The sequence below is a fragment of the Cornus florida genome, unplaced genomic scaffold (assembly GCF_030987335.1).
Source record: "Cornus florida cultivar Cherokee Brave unplaced genomic scaffold, ASM3098733v1 CherokeeBrave_3.0.0_Hap2_Chr03, whole genome shotgun sequence".
NCBI classification, from domain to species: domain Eukaryota; kingdom Viridiplantae; phylum Streptophyta; class Magnoliopsida; order Cornales; family Cornaceae; genus Cornus; species Cornus florida.
In genome coordinates, this window is record NW_026775573.1 from 25,648,177 (window position 1) to 25,672,221 (window position 24,045).

Sequence of the window (24,045 nt, forward strand, 5' to 3'; positions counted from 1 at the left end):
ACTTTAATGTAAGGTCTTTTTGGTAAAATCCAATGGCTGGTTAATTGACTTTGATGTACATTTATTTTAGGGGAGATAAATGATATTTTTGAAAATTAGGGGAAGCAGTTTGAGTTTTTAGCCAACTAGAGGGGAGGTGAGTAATTTAACCTTAATAAAATTGGTAAGCCCATAATCAAGATTCTATAAAACATATCCAGATTCCAAATATACTCACGTGTGGTAAAAGAAACCTTTCTATACAAAAACAATACACAGGTATGTTTATCGGCTGCCCACTCAGATTTCTCTTCCACACACGCACAGTCAATTCTTGTTTGGCTCTCGAGAATTGAAACCCCATTTCCCGACAAATCAAGAGAGAGTATTAGAAATGGATTATCGAGCTTTGACAGCGTTACTCTCCTCCCTAATCTCACAACTCGTCCTCCTCCTTCTCCTCATTTTCCCTTCCTCTGACCCTCTCACCATCTCCAATTCCTCTCTCTACGAAAACCTAATTCCTCTCCTCCACCATTTCCTCTCCACCTCGGAAATCGTCACTTCCCTCTCTCTCCTCTCCATTTCCAGGAAACGGAAACGAACCCACCAACCAGAAGTCGATTCCAAGGACTCAGAGGAGGAGCTCGAACCAGGACTCGGTCAACTGAGTCGACTCAACTCGGCCATTCCGCAGAACCCCGACTCGTTCAAGCTCTGTTTCCGAATGAGTTCTTCGACCTTCGAGTGGCTCTCTGGCCTTCTCGAGCCACTGCTCGACTGTCGCGACCCAGTTGGGTCACCCCTTTCTCTCACCGCCGAATCCCGACTCGGTATCGGCCTTTTCCGGCTGTCCTCCGGCGCCGATTACCAGGAAATATCGGGGCGGTTTGGGGTTTCAGAACCGATTACCAAATTCTGTGTCAAACAGTTATGCCGTGTTCTTTGCACGAATTTCAGATTCTGGGTTGGTTTTCCGAGCCCACAGGAGCTCGAATCCGTTTCAGCAGCATTCGAAACCCTGACCGGATTGCCCAATTGTTGTGGAATTATTGATTGTACGAGGTTCAGGATAGTAAGAAATAGTGTGCATGAATCATCATCGGAAGATAAATTCAGTGAAGAGAGCATTGCAGCACAAATAGTTGTGGATTCGTCGTCGCGAATTCTGAGCATAGTTGCAGGTTTTCATGGTGACAAGGGCGATTCTCGGGTTCTCAAGTCTTCAACTTTGTATAAAGATGTTGAAGGAGGGGGTTTATTGAATTCTCCGCCAATGTACATAGAAGGTGTGGCTATACCTCAGTACTTAGTTGGGGATGGAGGGTACCCTTTGCTACCTTGGCTACTGGTTCCATTTGTTGATCCAATGCCGGAGTCATTTGAAGATAAGTTCAATTCGGCACACCATTTGATGCGTCTACCGGCTCTTAGAACAATTGCGAGTTTGAAGAATTGGGGTGTACTGAGCAAACCAATGGAAGAGGAGTTCAAGACTGCAGTGGCTTACATTGGTGCTTGTTCCATACTTCATAATGTTTTGCTGATGAGGGAGGATTATTCGGCTTTGTGTGACGAATTGGGTGATTATTCGTTGCATGATCAGAGCTCTCAGTACTATGGGGCTACTGAGGATTCAATTGAGAGAAATGCTTCTGTTATACGAAATGCATTGGCTACTAGGGCAAAAGAGTTCATAAAATCAGATCATACTTTGGACTCCAGTAGTTCAGTACAGTTGCAGCTCAACTAAGAAATCATGGATTTGCAGCGTTTGATATCAGAGTATTTACAAAACTTTATTCAACAATTTTTGAGATAGGTAACTGATAATTGCATTGACTACACTAAGCATTTTGTTTCTTTGAATTATAGGTTTATCTTTTCCTTTCCAATTTATACTTGTGAATTTCTCTTCTAGTTAGTTGTGCATTTCTTTTGTCAATTGGTTTTTGAGGATCACCAATCTTTATTTCATAAATCAATTACAACATGAGAGTTTTATCCTTGCAAGATTGGAGATATTATACTATGTTTCTACCACTATTGACCATTTCTTTTTATTCTTAAAGCATTCTTATTAAAAAAATTGTTTCAGCTACCTTCAGTGTTTGCTTTTAAGTGAGAATAGAGAAGCCTATTACAAAGTTCTTTTTTTTTTTTCCTTCTCTTTTTCCTTTTGTTTATTTATTTTAATGATCATATAAAAAAGTTGTTGATTGATGCAATGCTAGAGAGGAGACAATTCAAAATGCCAATAAGTTTCAAATAACAAGTGATGTTAAATAATAACAAGTGATTTATTCTTAAGTGATGGCATGTCATATTTTTCTCTTTAATTCTTTTTGCTATATTCCCTCTAGGGATTTCTGTGGTTGAAGAGCAAAGTAGGGATTCTGTAATGGTAATAATCAAATGCCAAAGCACCGTTAATCCTTGATTGAAATTCATATTGTCGTTAATGAAGTAAGGAGTAGTCAGACACTACTGATTCTCTTTTATATTTCTAAGTGGGTCTAATCAGTTTATCGGGCAATCATGTTGTTCAAACATAAACTTTGCGATGTTATGAGAAAAGAGACAGTGGCCTACGAGTTAATTAAAAGTATGAAGGGAGATTTTGAAAGAAAAAATTGCAATCGTTCCATCTTAGTCTTAATCTAATCTTACTCATTTATAATAGTTAATCTTGAACATACAAGAGGGCATGTGTATGACCTTTGGAGGATTTTGTACAAGATCCAAGAGGGCATATGTTGGAACTTTGGAGGGTTTACTTTGAAATCTTATGTGGTAATCCTAAAATTGATTTTTTATTCAGATGCATATATATTACATGAATACTATATTTTTATAAGATAAACAAGTTAATCAACATATATGAATTGTTTTGGCTGTGTTTTCTAACAAATTCAGAACCATTTGCTTGTGATTCGAGGGTTTTATTTCTGTTTATTTTATAACACTTTAGACATTTTTTATGGTCATGTGCTTAATTTTAATAAACTTAGAGGCCGTGTTTTTTGTTTTGTTAAGATTGTATGTGATAATTCATGCCATTATAAGGATGTCTCTATGTAAAAGATTCACTGTTAGTGTTTTATTCATATATTGTTAAAAGTTTGATCTCTTCTTAATTCTTTTTATATATTTCCAACTATAATAATTGTAAAAAAAATTATTTATCAAAAAAATATATATATTGTAAAATTCTTTCATACCTGATTTAATTCTTTTTATATGTTTGGTTCTCATCTAATTCGGTTAGAAGCGGGTCTGGAAATGTCATCCATTTAATTTTTAAAATGTGTAAATAGATATTGTATTATCTGTATCTAAAAATATGTGTAAATAGATATTGTATTGTTTGTATTTTTGTTCTTTTCATTAATTTTCATGATATTTTGGATTTGTAATCATAAAAGTTACAAAAATCATTTTTTATAATTTTTTAAATATTTTAAAGTGTTTTCTTAAAAAACTATCTTGAATATGTTTAGTATTGTATTTAGTTTTATTAATTTATACAATGCAGGGCATTCCAAATTGCCCCGACTCTGCAGTGGGGCACGTTTGGTGAATGGTGATTGATTTTTCTTCGTGGAATGGATTGGGATGGGGTCACTTCGTATAATACCTGGCCCATTGACATCCTCGGATTAATTTGTTGAATCATAACTTGGGTTTTATATATAATACATGTTATTCATGAATGAAATTATATAAATTGAAATAAAATAATAAGTTTCATGAAGAGTCAGTTGAGTTTAATTGAAATTAGTATGATATAACCAGTCTACCTCTGGCATGGTGGCTTTGCGTCTTAACCCCCAAGCATCAGTTCAAGGTTTCAGTTAGAGGGGAAAAAGAAAAATAAATTAATATGAGATACGATCTTGTATATTTGTTGTAATTCAAGCTATAGCAATTTTTTAGAACAAAATCTAAGATTATTATGTGATGGTTGGTTATAATTTAATAGAAGACTATGATCTTCAATCGACGTTCAAATAAATTTATTATTATTATTATTATTAATATTATTAGTATTATTATTATTTTTGAGATTGAATATTATCTGAATGGTGCATGTGTTTAATATGATTTGTTTTCCTATTTGAACTCACACCTACTTTGCCCCTATGGGACTTGAACATCAATCTTATATTTTGGAAGGTGAGGAAATGCCACTAGGGTACAACCTTTGTTGTGTTTAATATGATTTGATTCGTATGTTTTATGTTATTTGAGAAATGCTGCTTGTTTGTGATCATGGACTAAGTTATGTATAGAGGTATGTTACATGGACTCCTAAAAAGTCAATGAAGTACCTGTGTTGGACACACAATGCTTGAACATATGCATGGGATATGTGAATGACACTTTTGATTGGACATGCACCTAAAAGGCATATCAAGTTATTCAATTTTATTATATATTATTGCTTCAAAATTAGTGAAAATGAAAATGACTTATCAAAAAAAAAAAAAAGTGAAAATGCCTATATTGAACACTATCTTATAGAATGCCTTTAACTCTGGACATTAAATAAAAAATATATAATAATGTGAATATTTAGCAATAGTCTCGTGTGCTTCAGTTTTGTGTCCATGTAACATAGGTATTGTGTGCTCCTAAATAGAAGATGACATGGGTATCATGTTCCCCTAAATATAAGATGTATAGGAGTTGGTTTGATGTAATTACATTACATGCTATGCATAAGATTACATATTTATATTATACATGTGACATGTATATATACTTACAAAAAAAAGGAAAACCGTCAGACATGATATATGATATCTATTTTATTTTCCTTATTAAAGTAAGAAGCATGAGACAGATCTTGAGAAGATTTATGCCAAAAGGTTACCTTTTTATTTGGATAAATTACCAGTATTATTTACTTTAAAGAGATGATAGGCATATCAAGGCTTGTGGGGCTGTGGGAGTTTCACCTAAAATGGGGGTGCTATTCATATAAAAGTGATATATTTAAACAATGGCCATATGCCACACAGATGAAGTATACCGTTCGAAAATGGCTGTAACTTGTTGCTGGATATCTTTTTCCATATCAGTTTTGTGGTTGTGTAACCACAATGGTCAACTATTAATCCACTTACAAAATTATTTTATGAAAATCAACTTCAGGTTCTAGTTATACCAATTCTGAAAGAAAAGTAAGTGTTGTAGTCCACCGAAAATTTGATCCATTTTTTGAACAAGGATCCTCCAGACATGTCTAAAACTGATGCTCCTCAAGATGCCAAAGATGCTTATACTCAGTGATATTATCATAATTCCATAGTTAAGGGTTATATATATTAACTTTTTTTAGAACATGCTTCAGAAACAACAAAAGGAGACATTGACTATTCCATTGATAGACATCATGGGATCATGAAATTCAAGGGTAATTGCAATAACAACAACAATGATATATGTATAAGGGAGCTCATGAGAGGATGCCATAACTTTCATCTTAGTTTTCTCTAATCTTGAAAATTTAAAAGGATATGCATGTGAGTTTTGGAAGGTTTTGCTCTTGTAAACCATATAAGGTATTCCTAAAACTAGTTATTTTTATAAATTCGTGCAAATCATGTGAAAGGCAAATGGAAAATACAAACTGAAGGCAGGTGGCCATCAGAAGCCATCATTCCTTCTAAACACACTGTAATTTCATTCCCAGGCATGAATACAATGCCTATGAATATGAGAAATGTTAAAAGAGACTGTGTATTTATCTCCACAGGCATATATTTGCATCTGTGTAGTGAATTATATAATATATCTAACAAATCAGGACAGATGATCAGTGCCTTGGGAATGCCTTATATTCTTATTATTCCTTTGATTGTTGTGCAATGTTTGATAATTATTGTCTGGATAAGTTTTTGGCTCTTATTTGATGCCAGAAATACCCTGTTGTACATGATGTATTTGTTCTATATTTCAGCCAACTCTGAATCTTATCATGCCCCAGTTACATTTTTTCATTGTCTAATGCAACTAATTAAATTTTCATTTCATGTTCAAGCTAATAGCTTTTACAATACTTGTGTGTTGATTGATTGTGGAATGTAATTGGGAAGGAAAAAAAAAATATATTGCTAGAAAGATTTGTATATGAAGCAGGTTATACAGTACTATTATCGAAGAACAGGCCCACATCAACTGTGTGCATGTGCGTAATTTATATATACTATAGATATGAAACATAAGGTATCTATAAATTGTTTCTGCTGAACATCATTGCTGAAGATATTCTGTTCCAAAAATATAGATATGAACACGAACTTCAGTGATGATAGGAAGGACAGGATAATTTTTGAGTGATAGCTTATTAAATTGCAATTGATAAACTGGTAGTACGAAGAACACATAATGTTGGCTGTGCTTTTGTATCTATAAAAAACTATTACTATACAAGATGGAACTGTATTTATAAATATATATATATATATATATAAAGAAGTGATATGATTGTGTAGCTGAACAAGTTTGGGAACACGGTTGTATATAGATGATGTCTGATGCCCCCTGCCTTGTTAGTTGTTACAAATAGGCCCGTAGAGAATGTGCCCAGTGGAGGCTGCGCCTGGTATTCCTTGACCAATTTGCTCAGTTTAATGTTACCTATTATTTGAACATTTTTTTTATTTTATTTAAATGAATATATGAAAGAGGAATGATCTAACCTGTATCTATTCATACCCTTTTAGGCTCGTGAAGCTGGCTAATGAAAATAAATTGTCCCCTGAAAAAATGTTTAACATAGAGCATTGAAGGAAAAACAAAAAGGTTTGAAACTATTCTAATGAACAACAAGTAGCAAAGCAGTTGTGTGTTTATATAGGTCTCGACGTCCCAAAAGGTTTCAACGAACACAGGTGGATCTATGTACCTTGAGAATGGAAGCTAGAGAACCTAAGTCTGAAGAAAAGTCTTGGTTCAAAGTAGAGGGAGAGAGGAATATGCGATGATGACATTATAGAAACCTTCTAGAATATCTGTTTGTTTTTAGTGGTCATCTTTATAACCATTGACAACTTTTTCCCAACATTCTCAAATCAGTTAAGACTCTGTACCTTGAAATGTTGAAATTCTTTTTATCAGTTTGTTCTGTTATTTTTCCTTTTTCTACTTTAATTTTCCTTGGCCAGCATGTCTGGGTTGGAAGGAGGGTGTGGGGGATGGAGGTGTACTGTCTGTATCTTGATTTAATTACAGTAATCCGTCCAAAATTCATTATTTGACATTTCATAAGGGTTGCTAGGATGAACAAATTCCTTTAAGCTAGTTATTGAGATTAAATTTCAAAAAAGAAAAATGATCTGTAAGCAACCGAAACCTGTTCAATAAATGTCTGCTTCAAGTCATACCCTCTCCAATCCTATTTACTGTTGGATTTTGATCAATTTTGCCATGACATGCTTTTAATTGTTCTCAGATTCAGTGGTGAGATGACCCCATTTGTGCATATGGTCCAACACTTTGACACTATCTTCTAACTGTTCTTCCTGGATGCAGAAGATGCCTTCATGTACTGAAAATGAGGCAGTGAAGAACCAGCGTGTCCGTGAAGATGAAACCAGTGTTTAGATGAATGCATATCTAAATTCTAAAGATGATCGTGGTAGTTCATCTCGAGATCAGGATGGTATACATTTGCAGAATATGGTAAGGAAGACATTTACAATTTGTTTTGAAAAGAGTTGCAAGATAAGAAGAGCTGAAACGATGCAAGTAAATCCAGTTACACGTTAGTCTCACAGAAAATTCCATCTTGAATTGAGCGGAATAATGGTTTACGTGTCTCGGAATGGTTGGGTATGGCTTTGTTGAATTAAGTTGAAGGATTTTTTTATTTTTTTTCCCTAATCATTGTATTATTAATATCATACAAAACTGATACCAAAGAACAGCATCTGATGTTAACAGAGCGCCATTTTCTTATTCTGCTATTCTTTTAGGACTATTATAGATTATCTAAGTTGTTAAGATGTCAGTTTTTGATCGTGCCTTTTAATTGAAAAGCAGGTTATAAGAATCTCAAGAAGAAATGAAGAAACAGAAGGGGAAGCACAATGGGGAAAAAAACATTCTACTGAGTTGTTAAGGGGATTCCTAAATGCTGATTTGTATCCGACCCGTTTTTAAATTTGGATTCACGATAAAAATCCAAACCCATCAAAGTGGACTTCGGATCGAATTGGGTCAAATCTTGGACCAAACTTGCTCCATTTTAAGTCCTTCCAAACCTTTTCGATATAGAGGGGTTCTATTATCCTTCCTAAAGTGGGAGGATTTGATAGGAAAGGATAAGAGAGTTAGTGAACGCTTGTCTAGTGCTCATACTAACAAAATGGTACACGATGAAGGGATGTTACAATTAAGGACAATACAGGAAGGTAATAAATAAGGAAAACAGAGTGGGTGGATGCAATGACGGAGCTAGAAATTTTTTTCAGAGGGCACGTTATAAGTATTGTATATCATAACATATATTTATAATATAATGTATATATATATAAGTATGTATATATATATATATATATATAGAAAGAGAGAGTGATGTTTTTAGAATTGAATTAATTTATAGAATGAAAAAATTCAGGAGGGGCACTTTCCATATTTTCATTAAAAAATATATATATTATTATAAAATATATATATTATATAAGAGATGGAGAAAATTCAGGGAGGCACGTGCCCTTGGTCCTTAATTGCCTCCGTCCCTGGGTGGATGAATCCAGAATGTAATTTACTATAAATTTGTGATTGGATCTCTGAAAACACCTACTCACATGTAAGTAAATATTTTCCTAAGATATTAAACAGAAAGCAAGGCATTTTCTATGGAACCAAACACAAATTAATGAAAATGGACACTGTCCCAGCTCTGCATCATGAAGCCACCTTCTTGGCGTTTTCTTTGTGGTTAGCCATTAGTGGCTACTGGCTTTGACATGAAGCAAAAGGGATCACTTGCCACCAGCTCTCTGTGTGTGTGGGGTGGGTTGGGGGTGGGTTTCAAATTCCCAATCAATTTTATGAGGACCATTTCAAGATTGATTTGAATTCTTGTTCCTTTTATCACAAATTTTCTTTTTGTGCATGTGAATATATTTTGGGTAAAAACAAAGGACATAAAAGAGTTTGTATAAATTTTATGAAATTCAAAGGGCATTATCCATTTATAGTATGCTATGGTAGGGTCGTGGAGAGGGACCCAAATCTTCAACAGTGGTCCGGTTTCGTCCTTTTAGTAAATTATCTTACAATAATGTTGTGTGATCTTCATCTCACTTCACAATATTTTTATAGGATAAATCACTAATCGGATGGAACTGAAACTGAAAAGGATTTTATCCTAGAATAATTAACAAGTGTTGATGCTTTGTGGAGGTAATAACTTCACCTTTATAATCAAATATTTCACATCAGTCACTACAAAATAAATTATTATCAATCCGACATATTACGTTTCAAATGAATCACATCTCAACAATCAACTAAATTAGAAGCATTATGCAATCAACTGGACTAAGAGTATTCAACTCTCCATTTGAACTCGTCGGATTATGTATCACGACTCTATTTCTAATTATGGTATGCTATTGTAGCCTAAATGATACTTCATCACCTTTTAAAGTAAAAGGTTTAAAAAAAAAGATGGGCGAGTTAATCCACAACCGACTTGTTTATATATTTGTTATTTATTTATTTATACCTATAAGCTACATTTAATTTTACGAAACTAGAATTCTGAACTTCAATTATTAGCAAATTCAAAATCACAACAATTTATTCCTTAAGAAATTTCACCGACTACCATATAATAACCGGAAAAATAAAATCAAAACCTGTCTAGTCAAAATGTTGAAAGATTCTCGTCTCTCTTATTACATCCTTGTTACTTTGGAATTCATGGTGACTAAGTGATCAAACCTCACCGATGCATAAATTATGAATCGAAAAAATAATAATAATAATAATAGTATTCTTGTTTTGAAAAAAATTAAAGAAGAAAAAAAATATATTTTAACCAATAAAAATAATACATACTCTAAATTTGGAGTTGCCGAACGTGAGTATTTGAGAGAGGTGTGGGTCCCACCAAATAAATTCCTGTACTCTGAATTCGAAAGATGTATTATTACTGTTTACCAATTTACTATTCTTTTCACTAAAATATTAGTTTACGGTATTGTGAAAGTGTCAATTAAATTGCATTCATTTATCTCTAAATCTTTTCATATAGAATATCTTTATTTTCTCCCTTCATTAACAAATCAAATATAAAAATTATTATTCATCTCTTCCTTTTCTTTTCAATTATATCTATTCAAAGGAAAACTTAGAAATAAAAAAAAGAGCTCGAGGCTTGTTAACTTTAATGGCGCCATTTAAGGCTGTTAGGCTTGGCAAATGCATAATGGTTTTAATCGTTGTTGAATAATGTATTAATGTGGGTGATAAATTTTACTGTATTTATTTCTATTTAAAGTCCATTATTGCTCATTAATTCAATAAAGTATTGTTGTATAACGTATTAATGCGCGTAATAAATTTTAGTATTTATATTTATTTAAAGTCCATTATTGCTCTTTAATTTACTAACGTATTAAATTTAAAGTCCAGTATAATGTATTAAATTTTATTCCATAACGTGATAAATTTTATTTATTTCTATTTAGTATTTAAAGTCCATTATTGCTCATTAATTTAACAACAAACCTAAATTATCTAACTTTTTTGTCAACCTCTTAAAAAGTTAAAATTCATGAATGAGTCATTACTTATATTAAATAATATTTTCTAAAAATACAAAAAATCATACAAATTCATTAGGAACGTATATTTATTGAATTTTGCAGTAGGAATTTGCGCCACTGCCCTAACCCTATGTGAGTAACGGCCTCTGTTATGTTACACCCGATTATTAGTAGTTACATCTATTATGTATTCACATTATCTTTCCATTTTTTAATTATTTAAAAAAGCCAGGAAAAAAAATTATTTAAAAAACCTTTATCAATTTTTACGACATATTCAATTGATTCCTCAAAATTCAAGTTTTGTTTTTGTTTTTTTTTTCTTCCTATAAGGTAGTTGTCTTACAAATGAATCTACAAGTTTTTGGAATGTCAAAATTTAATTATATAAAAGTTAAATTTATAGAGATTAAATAATTAATATATCACATTGAGAGTAAAATAGAGTATGAGATGAATTATATGTACGGAATAGTGTATAAATTCTGCTTACAATAAGGATCTGGATGTGGACTTTGAGTTATAATAATAAGTAACTTGTTCATAAATTCCCATTAGTATATTCCTTTAAGAATATTATAAATGCATTCTTTTTCTAGTGTGAAATGACATAAATATTTTTAATTTAATTCATGAGAATAAGTATAAAGAATATTTATTTATAGATAAAAAAAACAAGTGCATTTATACAAACATGATTCTAAAATTATATTACCTTGTTCATAACTGCGTTCTTTAATAATATTATAATATTATTATAAATATTATATTCCGTTGAGGTCGTCAAAATCACTCCCTACCGCTTAACATCCTCGTTGACCACATTTTTAACTTAACTCAACTCTAATACCATTTGTGTTTTTACTCCTTATTTTGGGTCGTTACAAAAAATATATAAAAATATATAATTTTCTTTTCTTTTCTTTTCTCTTCCATTCTCTCCTCTCCACTGTTTTGTCTTCTTTTCATCTCTGAATGGGATATCAAAGACAAGGAAAGCCTCGTATATTTTTTGTAATAAAATGTAACCATCTTCACTATAGTAGCCTAGTTAGTTTCTTTTATGTCCAACCTAATAATAATAAAATATCAACTATAGTAGCATAATATTAGTCCCATATAATATGATGTTATATATTATATATGTAATATAATCCAAAACTACATGACAAAACATAAATTTGGCCAAGCTTTTATGGATTCTTGCAATGGGGGTTCAATGGCAGGTGACATAGTTCATTATCTCTCCTAATCCTCTTTCACCTATTTTTTTTTTCTTCTTCCCTTTTTTAATTACAAAAATTTACTACTTTTTTTTTCTTCTTCAAAGTCCTAATCTTATTTTTCTTTCGGGTTTTTTAATCCACTTGTATACTTCGATTATACCTATGCATAATGATATATAAATGTAATTTATACGGTATAATACATTTATTGATATATATTTATACAATATGTATATATAATATATAAATATAAGCGTATAAATTAATATTAAGTTGTCAATATATTGTAAAAGGAAAATATGAATTTGACTTTTGTTTGGGTTTTTAGATTATGTAAGTTGCTCACCAGGTGAGCAAGTGGGCTTCTGAGTTTAAAGTGTTATTAATGTGTTTATTTTTTAATTATAAAAGACCGCTCGTAATTCAACGAATCTTTTACAATATTAGACTATGTTGAGGGCATCCAACCTCAGAGGGACTTTTTTGGCAAGCACTGGTTGCTCATGCCAAGTGATCTGCAATGGTTCATTGATGTAATTCTTGAGGACTTGTCCTCTCCTTCTTAATGCATTGCTATGATTTGATGAAAAAAAAAAAAAACTATTGAATTATAGCATGAGGCAACTTACTAAATTGCCAACCTTTCCTATGCCAAGTTAGAACCTAACACAAAATTCTTTTAGAGTATGTTCAGTTGCATAAAATTAGAGTCTTAGAATTAGAATTTGTGAAATTGAAAAAAAGTAACTCACAAAAATGAATCAAAATTTTCTCCAATTCTACATATTCTAATTCTACGACACTAATTCTATACAGTCGAACACACCTTTAATTCAGAATAGTTAGATTTTGCGTAGTTATAGTTCTTGTTTGTTTTTTTTTTTCCAGTTCATTTTTATTGATTTTCTTGAATAAAGAGAAGAAAAAGTGATCCTACAAATACCAGTGTGTTACCGGTGGAATAGGCTCCAAGGAACAAGTCAGTGTGAATGATAACCTCTCTGGAGAAATCGAGATATTGAGTTAGGGTTTTTTTTGCCTACCTCCAAACCTCGATTAGCCCTCCCTATTTATAGGACTTGGGTCAGGATGTTAAGTATTGTCCACGTCGTCCTTAATCCTTATCATAATCTGTTGGTCTAATCCTTATCGTATTCTGTAATTCTTATCGTAATCTGTAATCCTTATTTTAGTCGTAGTCCTTATCTTAGTCTGTAGAGCCTATCTCAATCTTATGAGATAGCGCGTTACTTTAACGATCTTCCCCTATCTACGGGTAATTAAATTATAATCATCATAATTCATTAATTTACGAGGGACTAGGAATTTTGGTTTGGGGATCAAACTATTAACTCCGAAATAGGACTTTAAGAAAAAAAATTTGTAACTTGTTATATACTTCTCTTTCAGTAGAAGGTCTAGTAAATATTCTTAATATATAAAAATAAAAAAATAAAAAAAAATCTAATATTATATTGCCAATAAATCAAAAAAGTGTTTCATAATCTAGGAGGTACACACCGACTTTACATCTTACTAAAATATAAACAAAAGATGGACTTAAAAAAAAAAAAAACTTGTCAAATATCTAGTTATGTACAAAACAAAATGAAAATTTGACGAGATATCTATTATTAAAATTGTGTCTCACGTTTTTTTAAAGAATAAAAATCATCTATTATTAAAGTAGAACTAAAATTCTGAGCAATTTAGTTTTTTTTTTTTTTTTCCCGATAATTAAGAGCAATTTAGTTTCAATGTTGACAAATAGGTATTATGATATAATTGTAACAACTTTTTGATGAGTAGTAGCAACAACACATGATTTCATGAATATTAATACAGTGAAAAAAATATATGATTGCAACAATCCTTTGTTTTAAGATTCAACCTGTGGTAAAAATAAAAAATAAAATCATTGAAAAATCATATCATTAAGCGCATAGTTGGTGATAATTGTCCTTTTTAAAAAAAAAATATTGCAGAGTAAAGCTATAGTTAAAATTAAAGGATTAATAATGCAAATACAAAAGCTCTCACAAATGTAAAATATTTTTAAGTTTTAACCTTCAAGGAAGACTCAAGAAATGTGGAAAAAATAGAAGATAAAAAAAATGAAAATTAGAGTTGAAATAAAAACAAAAAAATTGTAACTGGAATTTTATAAAAAAATATTACTGAAACTGTTAAAGAAAACAAAAAAAGGTACATAATTTTTAAATAACTTTTGAAGGTTATGATCCCCTGTCCCTTAATAGATAAAAAAATAAATATGAAACCTGAAACTGTTAAAGAAGAACAAAGAAGTACATCATTTTTAAATAACTTTTGAAGGTCATGATCCCCTTGGTCCCTTAATAGATCCGCCACTAGCAGTGACGTTTTTAACTTTAGAAATTCCGTAATTCTCTAAAAAGTCTTAATTCCATTACAATGATGGTTACATTTATCAGTTTCATATATAAGATCTAGAATATGAGAAATAATAATCAATTGTAACAATAGAACATTTTAGAGAAATTAAAGATGTCAAAGTGGCCTATAAATACTTCAGCTGCATTTGGTTACTAATTGCTAGAAGTATTTATAGGCCACTTTGACGTCTTTAATTTCTCTAAAATGTTCTATTGTTACAATTGATTATTATTTCTCATATTCTAGATCTTATATATTTTATACACATTTTTCACATGTCAATTTAAAAAATATATAGTCTTTGATTCAATAAGGACTTTAAGTAATATCTCAAGATTCACTCTGGATTCTTTCAAATAGTTGTGATTTCATCTCTAGGGGTCTTTAAACACTAAATTTCATCCTCTAAAGCCTTCTTAAAGTTTGTCAAGTCAACTTGTCTCATTCCTTGCATTCAGGCTTTGCTTCCCTTCCAAGATTGTTGCAGTAGCTAGGAAACTTATCCATGATCTAGAAATTAAAAAGAAAAAAACAATATTTGATTTAACAAACTTTGAGTTCAAAGAACAAGAAAATTTATAAATAAATTTAAAACATAATTCAAGAAACAATGACATTTACAAGGGTGGATCTAAGTATATGCTTTGGTGGGCTCAAGCCTACCTCAAATTTTTTTTATTTTTTATTATGGGTAATTTTGGCCCAGCCCAAAAAAAATATATTACCAGTGTTAGTCCATCTAAAAAATTATTAGTTCACCCTATTAACAAGTTCTGAATCCACTCTTACATTTAAATATAAATCGAAAATGATGAGATTGAGTTAGGATTCACGTATAAATACTGCATTTTTCTTGCAGTGTTGGAGAAAGAGGGTGAGGAGTTGAGAGAGAAGAAGATTGAGTTCAAGAAAATGACGCCAATTTTTTTTTTTTTTTTTTTTTGGTTAAGCAAATCAGAACAACGAGATAAAGAATGTTTTGGGGGCAATAGTGGGTTTTTCTTCTTTTTTTGTAATTTGAGTGGGGTCAGTTTTAAAATTATGAGTATTTAATACAAAAAAGAAAAAGAAAAAAGAAAAGAGAAGGAAAATAATAGGTATATATTACCTTTTTTATTTTTTATTTTACAGGGGCAATCATGAAGTAGGGTCATGCCTGATTCTAAAGTGAATGATGGAGAGCTATGTAGCACATACACGTTTTAAAAAGTAGGACACGAATACGGCATAGACACATCTACATATAATTATAATTTTTTATTTTTATACATATATTCAGTAATAGTATTATAAAATTTTAATTCATTTATAATTCTATACTAAGAGTTGTTCTGAAATGAATTAGAAAATGATATTATATTATTATTGTAATAATTTTTATATTATATATATTAGTATTTCACTACTTTGTTACGATAATATTCATATTATTTTTAAAATTAGTAGGTACACTTGTGTTATAAAAAATATTACTCAAATAGTTGAGGAGAAGAAAGCAAAGTAGTGTTAATTGTTAGAAAAATGACCATAAAATGTTAAACATGTAACATGAAACTGTTAAAAGAAGATTTTGAAGAGATTTTGGTTTTGGGGAGTTTTGTGCTTTAAAATTTCAAAATTTTATTTTGGGGGCCAATTGTTAAAATTTAATCCCTGTTATACATAATTTCATAAATTTTATGATGGTGTAAACATAATTTTCTAAAACTTTTGGAGTTCATGCTTGGCCGACAACTAGCAGTGATGAATTCGCAGATATTTTTATTTTTACAGATTTTTAAGCTTATATATACCGTACTTCTCTAAAAAGTCTTTTAACTCCGTTAGAAGGTCACAAGTCAAAACATTAATGCATGTCTATTTGATTAGTAATTGCTAGGAGTATTTATAGGGCACTTTGGCGTCTTTAATTTATCTAAAATGTTCTAGTGTTACAATTGATTTGATTATTATTTCTCATATTCTAGATTTATATATTTTATACACATTTTTCACATGTCAATTTAAAAAATATCTAGTCTTTGATTCAATAAGACTTTAAATAATATCTCAAGATTCAATCTGGATTCTTTGAAATAGTTGTGCTTTTATCTCTAGCGGTCTTTAAAAACTAAATTTCATAATGTAAAACACTTGTCTCTTACCTTGCATTCAGGCTTTGCTTCTCTTCCAAGATTGTTGAATGCATTGCTTCTCTTCCAAGATTGTTGCAACTTGAAAAGTCACATAGAGCTAGGAAACTTATCCATGATCTAGAAATTAAAATATCTATATATATATATATAGTGGCGGTTAATGGCTCCATCATGAGTATAGAATAATATACCCACTTTTAATCTTGACCTTAGAATATATAGTGGCGGTTAATGGCTCCATCATGAGTATAGAATAATATACTCACTTTTAATCTTGACCTTAGAATATAATCGTACGGTAATTAATTAATTAGTGTTTCCTTTTTATATTTAAGGCAATTGCTTTTTTTTTTATTACCATTATATAATATTAATAGGAAATGACAAAACTAGACATGTTGAGGATTTTCTTTTATACAAATTCCTTCCCATCCGAATTCTCAAAGCATACCAATTAAAAATAAAAAATTAATAATTTCCAATTCCCTTTGTTCCTATCCGTTCAGCCAGGGAATTCTCAAAGCATACCCGTTGAAAAATTAACACACAATCGTCTCCTTCTCAACCTTGCATTTAATTTATATCTATGAAACAACTGCTTACTAAACTCTCAAAATATGTTTTTTTGTATATGTGTGCATAAAAAATAATTCAAAGACAAACAAAATTATCAAATCATGTAACCCAATATATAAAACATGAAAGAAAAAGGGAATGGACCACCTCCATCATCACCGCCGCCACCACCACCTCCACCGTCACCACCTACCCCGCCACTGCCGCCACCTCCACCACCTGGCGGTGGCAGTGGCGGGGTAGGTGGTGGCGGCAATGGCGGGGTAGGCGCCGGTGATGGAGGTAGCGGCAGTGGCGAAGTAGGTGGTGGCGGCGACAGCAGTGGCGGGGTAGGTGGTGGTGGCTACAACAGTGGAGGGGTAGGTGGTGGCAGTGGCGGGGTAAGTGGTGGTGGTGGTGAAGGTGGCGGCAGTGGCGGGGTAGGTGGTGGCCGTGGTGAAGGTGGCGACAGTAGCGGGGTAGGTGGTGGTGATGGAGATGGAATGCGCCGTCACAATATAAAGTTAATGGGGTTGAAATTTTCATTTTTTTTTATTTTTTTTAGTGGTTGCCTTCTATATTTTAACCTTCTATCGTGGAAGGAATTGAAAATAATTAAATTTTTTTATTATTTTTAATTCGTATGCTTTAAGAATTCGGATGGAAATGAATTCGTATAAAAAAAAATCCTAACCAATTTGGTTTTAATTTGTTTTCATTAAAAACATGTCTAGTTTTGTCATTTCCTATTAATAATATATAAGGGTAATAAAAAAAAATAAAAATAAAAAATAAAAATAAAAACAATTGCCTTAAATATAAAAAGGAAACACTGATTAATTAATTACCGTAATATTCTAAGGTCAGGATTAAAAGTGAGTATACTACTCCATGCTCACCAGGGAGCAATTTGAACGCCACTGAATATATATATATATATATATATATATATATATATATATATATATTTGATTTGACAATTTTTTTCTTTTTCTTTATTGGAAGGTATTTTTGATTTAACAAACTTTGAGTTCAAAGAACAAGAAAATTTATAAATAAATTTAAAACATAATTCAAGAAACAATTTAAGTGACATTTAAATATAAATCGATCGAAAATGATGAGATTAAGTTAGAATTCAAATATAAATGGCGCATTTTTCTTGCAGTGTTAGAGAAAGAGGGTGAGGAGTTGAGAGAAGGTTCTACGAAAGAGGGTGATGACTTGAGAGAAGGTTCAGAACGTGTGTGTATGTGTGTGTGTGTGTGTGTGTTAAGCAGACCAGAACAACAAGATAAAGAATGTTATGGGGGCAATAGTGGGTTTTTCTTTTTTTGTAATTTGAGTGGAGTCATTTTTAAAATTTTATAAGTATTTAATACAAAAAATAAAAATAAAAACAAAAACAAAAACAAAAGAGAAGGAAAACAATAGGTATCTATTATCATTTTAAAGTGAACAATGGAGAACAAGGGGATTTAGAGAGAGAAGTGTTGGTGAGGTTTCAATATGTCGCTTTCTTTTACAGAGAAATCAATGAGAACGGAGGGTTCACAGAGTCTAGAGGGTTGGTTACAAATGAACCGGGTAAACAATTAAGATTCGGCTAGTCTAAGTTTTGGTTTTTGGACTCGTTTAGTAAACGAATCGATTACGAGAGTATTGCGCTTGACTCGTCTAAATTCGTGAACATGAACTTGTCTAGATTCTTGTACGATTATGAACATATAGGTTCATAAACTTTTAAGCTCATGAATATATAGGACTTGCGTTACTAGTAGCCTATAAATTTATGAACGAGTCAAAACAATCTTAAACAAAAATTCAAATTCACCTAAGGATAAATTTTGTTACTAAATAATTTAAAGTCGACTCATTAACAATCCTAATACGTGATGGTCAGTTAAGAGGGTGGTGGTCGTAGAGATAGAAATGGTGAGGATTTCTTCTGTTGTTTGTCATTTCGATTTGAAAAAGCAACGAATTATTCAATACAATAGCACGACGAAACCAAATAATTATCCAACGTGTTAAGCATCTACAATTGTCCCTAACTCAAATGGCTGCTCAAGTGAGATTTTATACAACACTTGCAAGCATTAAAATTAATTAGAAAGTAAAATAAACAAACAAATAAATCCAATGCATACTATTTTACAACTCATATATAGTATTTCATGTAATTTTTAATTTTTTTTAATATTCGTCTCTCTCAAAATGAAGAAAAAAAAAATATTTTTGAATGGTCCGGAGATTATTAATCCTAATCATAATAATAAAAAATAAAAAATAAAAAATAAAAAATAAAAATAAAAATAAAAATCCCTCACATTTGACTGCACCCTACTTATGAGTTTTTGACCAGTGACCAATCAAACAGTTGTACTTTTGTAATTACACTAATTACCAGGGCATTTACGTGATTTCGCTAGTCTCCAAAAACCCTAACACAACCTCGATAAATCTCTCCCACTCACTCTCCGCCCCCGTATAATTTTTTCTGAAACCCTCTTCTGCGACCACTCCTCCGCTGTAGACGGCCAAAACAGTAAAAAATGGCCGCTCCGATCCAGTCCGTACAGTGCTTCGGCCGCAAGAAGACTGCAGTGGCGGTGACCTACTGCAAGAAAGGCAGGGGACTGATCAAGATCAACGGCTGCCCCATCGAGCTGGTGGAGCCGGAGATCCTCCGGTACAAGGCGTACGAGCCGATCCTCCTCCTCGGCCGCCACCGCTTCGCCGGCGTCGACATGCGCATCCGCGTCAAGGGCGGTGGCCACACCTCCCAGATCTACGCCATCCGCCAGAGCATCGCCAAAGCCCTCGTCGCCTTCTACCAGAAGTACGTCGACGAGCAGTCCAAGAAGGAGATCAAGGACATCCTCGTCAGGTACGACCGGACCCTCCTTGTCGCCGACCCCAGACGCTGCGAGCCCAAGAAATTCGGTGGTCGTGGTGCTCGTGCCAGGTTCCAGAAATCGTACCGTTAAGAGTTATACTATCAGTTATGCTCTCAAATTCTCTTATCTTTTTGTTTTGATTACTTATTAAGGACCAGGGTGTGGTGTTTGAGAGGTTTTTCTGAGACCTCAACAGTTGATTTTGCCTATTAATATGTCTTTTTGGATGATAGATGGATATTAGTATGCTTTTGAGTTTTGACCCTTTGAATTATTAAATGTCTTGAATCCAGAAGTTAAAAGTTTGAATATTTATTGCTTTGGTTGATTTATTTCAAGATAATGTACTCTTATATGTTACTTTACCATTCAAATCCATGACCTTTATGGGTTTTTTAAAATTTCGGCAATACGGTTTAGTTCATGCTGTTTATTTTAATTTCAATTTTCATTTTTTTTTTTTTTTTATATATGGTTTAAAAGCTGAATTAGATTGCACATTTCATTATTGATATGCTTGTGTGTATCATGTGTTTGCTTGAAATTAAGCGCATGTCAAGCTTCTAATGCATTTTTTTACATCGAGCTATTACTAGTTATTGCATGTTTTTAGGTTGTCATAATTTTAGCATTTAGGTTGTTGTGTATTTTTGGTTTGACACTTCTTTCCTAACAAGAATCGAAGTACACTTGATTACATTTTTGACACTTTGAAACTTTAGAGTTGGTTTCTAGAGGTAGTGGTTTCTTCATTAAATGCATTTTACATTTATGTGATTTGTAAAACATCATGGGAGTTGATGAAGAGATTCTTCCCTAATTTATTTTTTATTAATTTCCTGGCTTAGTGTGAGATAGAGATAGGCATGTCTCATTTTAACAATGACTCAACCAATGAACGAAAGTGGGAGAAATGGAACTTAACCCCCTTTTTCTCTTTTTCTTTTATGATGGACAAATCACTCCCTGAACGAATCCTATCATTCTAACTATTTCTATTTTTATTTATTATTTAATATAAATAATATATTAATATAGATTTCTATATAGAATGGTGTTATTCTTGGTTTTTTGCGGAAGGTTTTTTTTATTTTTTTTTTGTTAAGTTTGCGGAAGGTTATTTATTTTTTTTAGAGATATATTTACTGGCAAGTTTGCTACTTGCTCATGGCTCGATGTTTTGCGGAATATGCTATTGTCGGTGATTCTGGGTTTAGGGTAGAATGTTATTTGATATTGTTTGTGCTCTTTATTAGTGTTATATTTGGGGTTTTCACTTATCATTACCGCTTAGACATTTGCTGTCCCATGGTTCAATCTGTCCCTTTGAGTAGACTTCCATGGGATGGATTGACCCATGGACAGCAAATATCTGAGTAGTAATGGTAGTTGAAATATATAACACCAATAGAGAACACACACAATATTATATCCTACCCTAAACCCATAATCACTACAATAGCAAATTCCACAACACTTGAGCAATAAGCAAGTAGCAAAATCTCTACTTGCACGTAAATATGTCACTAAAACAAACAAATAACCTTCTGCAGAAAACCAAGAATGACTTACGTGATTTTCTACAAATCACATAAATGCAAAACACAAATAATGAAGAAACCACTAATTTACTTCTAGAAACCAACAAAAGTGTCAAAAGAGCACTTTGATTCAAAAGAAGTGACAAATCATATGCAGTGCTAACACACACGTATCCTAAATGCTAGAATAATGATAACCTAATTGATGAATTGTCCGTCGAAAATTGATGAAATTTGTTCAGTACATTCGATAGTGTCTTTTGTCATTTGAGGATCAAAACCACATAATTTATTGTGTATTAAAATTGGAGTGTGAGTCCAATGTTTCTTGTGTAAGGATCAAAACTATGGAATTTATTCTCTATTAGAAATGGGAGTGAAAGTCCTATTATGATGCGTTTTGTTCGGAAGTACAGAATTGATGCCTTGAAATTAGAGGGAAATTCAAATTATTTTCCTCCAATATCATGTTTACCAAACATACATGGCATTGCCCTAGTGTTTCAATCTGTTTTGGTGGATCTTTTGGAATTTGATAGGATTTGAAACAAGCGGGACAGCCTCAACTACTATTCATGTGCAGGGATGTCACCGGGGCACTTTTGGAAAATCATTTTTCTTGGGGTGTCCTGCAGCGGAGTTGGGGTGGATTCGGGCATGTCAATGTCACAATTCGATTCCGGAATATATAATATGCAGGAATTGAATTGATGTGATCTTGGAATGGCTAACAATTACTGTGCGCTATTAATCATTGTTCGGCATTGTCAAATTACCAAGGCCATAGTGGAATCACCTCTTTTAGGTTCAGTTTTCCAAGGGCAAAAAATAGTGCAAAAAATAGTGCGATAATAATATGTTTTTGTTTTTTTATAACAGAAAATATTTTTAATTTTACATAAAAAAGATATTTTTTATGTTTTCGGCATTGTAGCACGTAAATGTTTTAACTATTGTTACTACACGGACACTATTCATTTAAAATAAAATTCATATTATTTGTGTTATATACTAAGTTGCATTTTGATTGTTAATAAAAAGATATATTTTTAATATAGAATATATTAAATGGTGTACATTATTTTTTATTTGATAAAAATATATTTTAATATATAATATATTAAATAATAATGTAAATTATTTTTTGTGACAAAATAATTTTTGATATAGAATATAATGTTATTAAATTATTATGTAGTAGATATTTTATATTATTATATACTATATCTATATTATATTATGTGTAAATATTAAATTATAATTAATTTACAATATTATATAACACAATATATATTTTATTACATATAAGATATATTATTTAACATTTTTTATTCATAATAAATTACCATATACTAAATATATTATATATCACATAATAAATATATACATCATGCATATAGAAGTATTTTATATACATAATTGGTGGGAGTGTTTTTGTCTTGGTATGTCTAATTTTATACTCATGATGTATTGGGTATTATAAGACTTAATTTTAAATTGAATTTTGTAGATTTATGATTTTTTGATACTAATGGAAGCAAGTGTTGTGTCTGAGTGGTTAGACCTATGTCTGAGAGTCCGTGTTCAAGTTATCTCCCTCCCCCTCCCCTCTAATCACTAACTCCTAAAATTATTGTAATGAAAAAAATAAAATAAAAAATTTAAAGAATATTATGTTTATTTTGTAACAAATATGTATAAAACACTGTTATTGTTTTAAGTTATCAAATTTATGGCAACAATAAGTGTTAATAAACATCATTTATATTTTCTATTTTTACTCAAGAAAGCAAAATCATGTTTCTGTTTTCTTAAGACAATAAAAACATAAAACGAAAATGAAGTTACTAAATACACTGTGTTTCTTGTCAATGAAAATAAATAAATAAATAAAATAGCGAGCATTGTCAAATTTGTTCAAGACTCCCAATGGGCCAGTAACCATTCTATTGTCATTCTTAAACGCACTTTTGCCCTCTAAATTCTCTGTCATTATCTGAAATGAAGGGTTTAAAATCAATAAATTTATGTTCCATGATGGACTATAGAATAAACTTGATCGACTAATTTAGACTTAAGTTCTTGCAAAATGCATATATTGATTTGAAATCCTTACAATTTGTAAATTTCAAGAAACAAGTAAATCGAGTTAATTTGACACTCAAGTTGGCAAAATTTTTAGCTACACAAAAATTTAAATAAAGTATGCCCCAGCATCCGCAGCCCACTAGCGGAACCCAATTTCCACGAGAGAGAGGCTTTGGGTCGTGCAGTGGCCTCTTCAAATTGGTAGGGCCCATTATAGGCTCACGGGCTGGCTTGCGGTATTCAGTGAGCCGGCCCGCAATTGCAGTAATTTTTTTTTTGTTTTTATGGTTTCAAAAGGGCGCCGTTTGGTTGCCTCTCTTTTGTCTCTTCTTGCAATGGCTCTGTACAATAGCCAAAAAATAGGTTATTTAGAGCTCTCTTTTTTTGGGAAAAAAATAAAATAAATTCATTAAATAAAA

The 24,045-nt window shown here is 31.7% G+C and overlaps 2 protein-coding genes across 4 annotated transcripts; both read left to right on the forward strand.

The window, feature by feature from the left end:
- The first annotated feature begins 232 nt into the window (after positions 1-232).
- LOC132299996 (protein ALP1-like) lies at positions 233-7,947 on the forward strand. 3 transcript variants are annotated; one of them, XM_059796920.1, is made up of 2 exons: positions 233-1,801; positions 7,439-7,947. In XM_059796920.1, the coding sequence occupies exon 1, from the start codon at positions 374-376 to the stop codon at positions 1,730-1,732; it is 1,359 nt and encodes a 452-aa protein (XP_059652903.1). In that variant the 5' UTR covers positions 233-373; the 3' UTR covers positions 1,733-1,801; positions 7,439-7,947. The 3 variants fall into 3 exon arrangements, with proteins under 3 accessions (XP_059652903.1, XP_059652902.1, XP_059652904.1); XM_059796919.1 differs by having other exon boundaries at positions 7,519-7,947; XM_059796921.1 differs by having other exon boundaries at positions 7,522-7,947.
- Positions 7,948-19,564: 11,617 nt separating this feature from the next.
- LOC132299998 (small ribosomal subunit protein uS9-like) lies at positions 19,565-20,340 on the forward strand. Its single transcript, XM_059796922.1, has one exon. The coding sequence runs from the start codon at positions 19,653-19,655 to the stop codon at positions 20,085-20,087; it is 435 nt and encodes a 144-aa protein (XP_059652905.1). The 5' UTR covers positions 19,565-19,652; the 3' UTR covers positions 20,088-20,340.
- The last annotated feature ends 3,705 nt before the right edge of the window (positions 20,341-24,045 follow it).

Excerpts from the sequence above, each read along its gene's own strand:
- LOC132299996 (XM_059796920.1), top strand. The coding sequence starts at position 374 with ATGGATTATCGAGCTTTGACAGCGTTACTCTCCTCCCTAATCTCACAA.
- LOC132299998 (XM_059796922.1), top strand. The coding sequence starts at position 19,653 with ATGGCCGCTCCGATCCAGTCCGTACAGTGCTTCGGCCGCAAGAAGACT.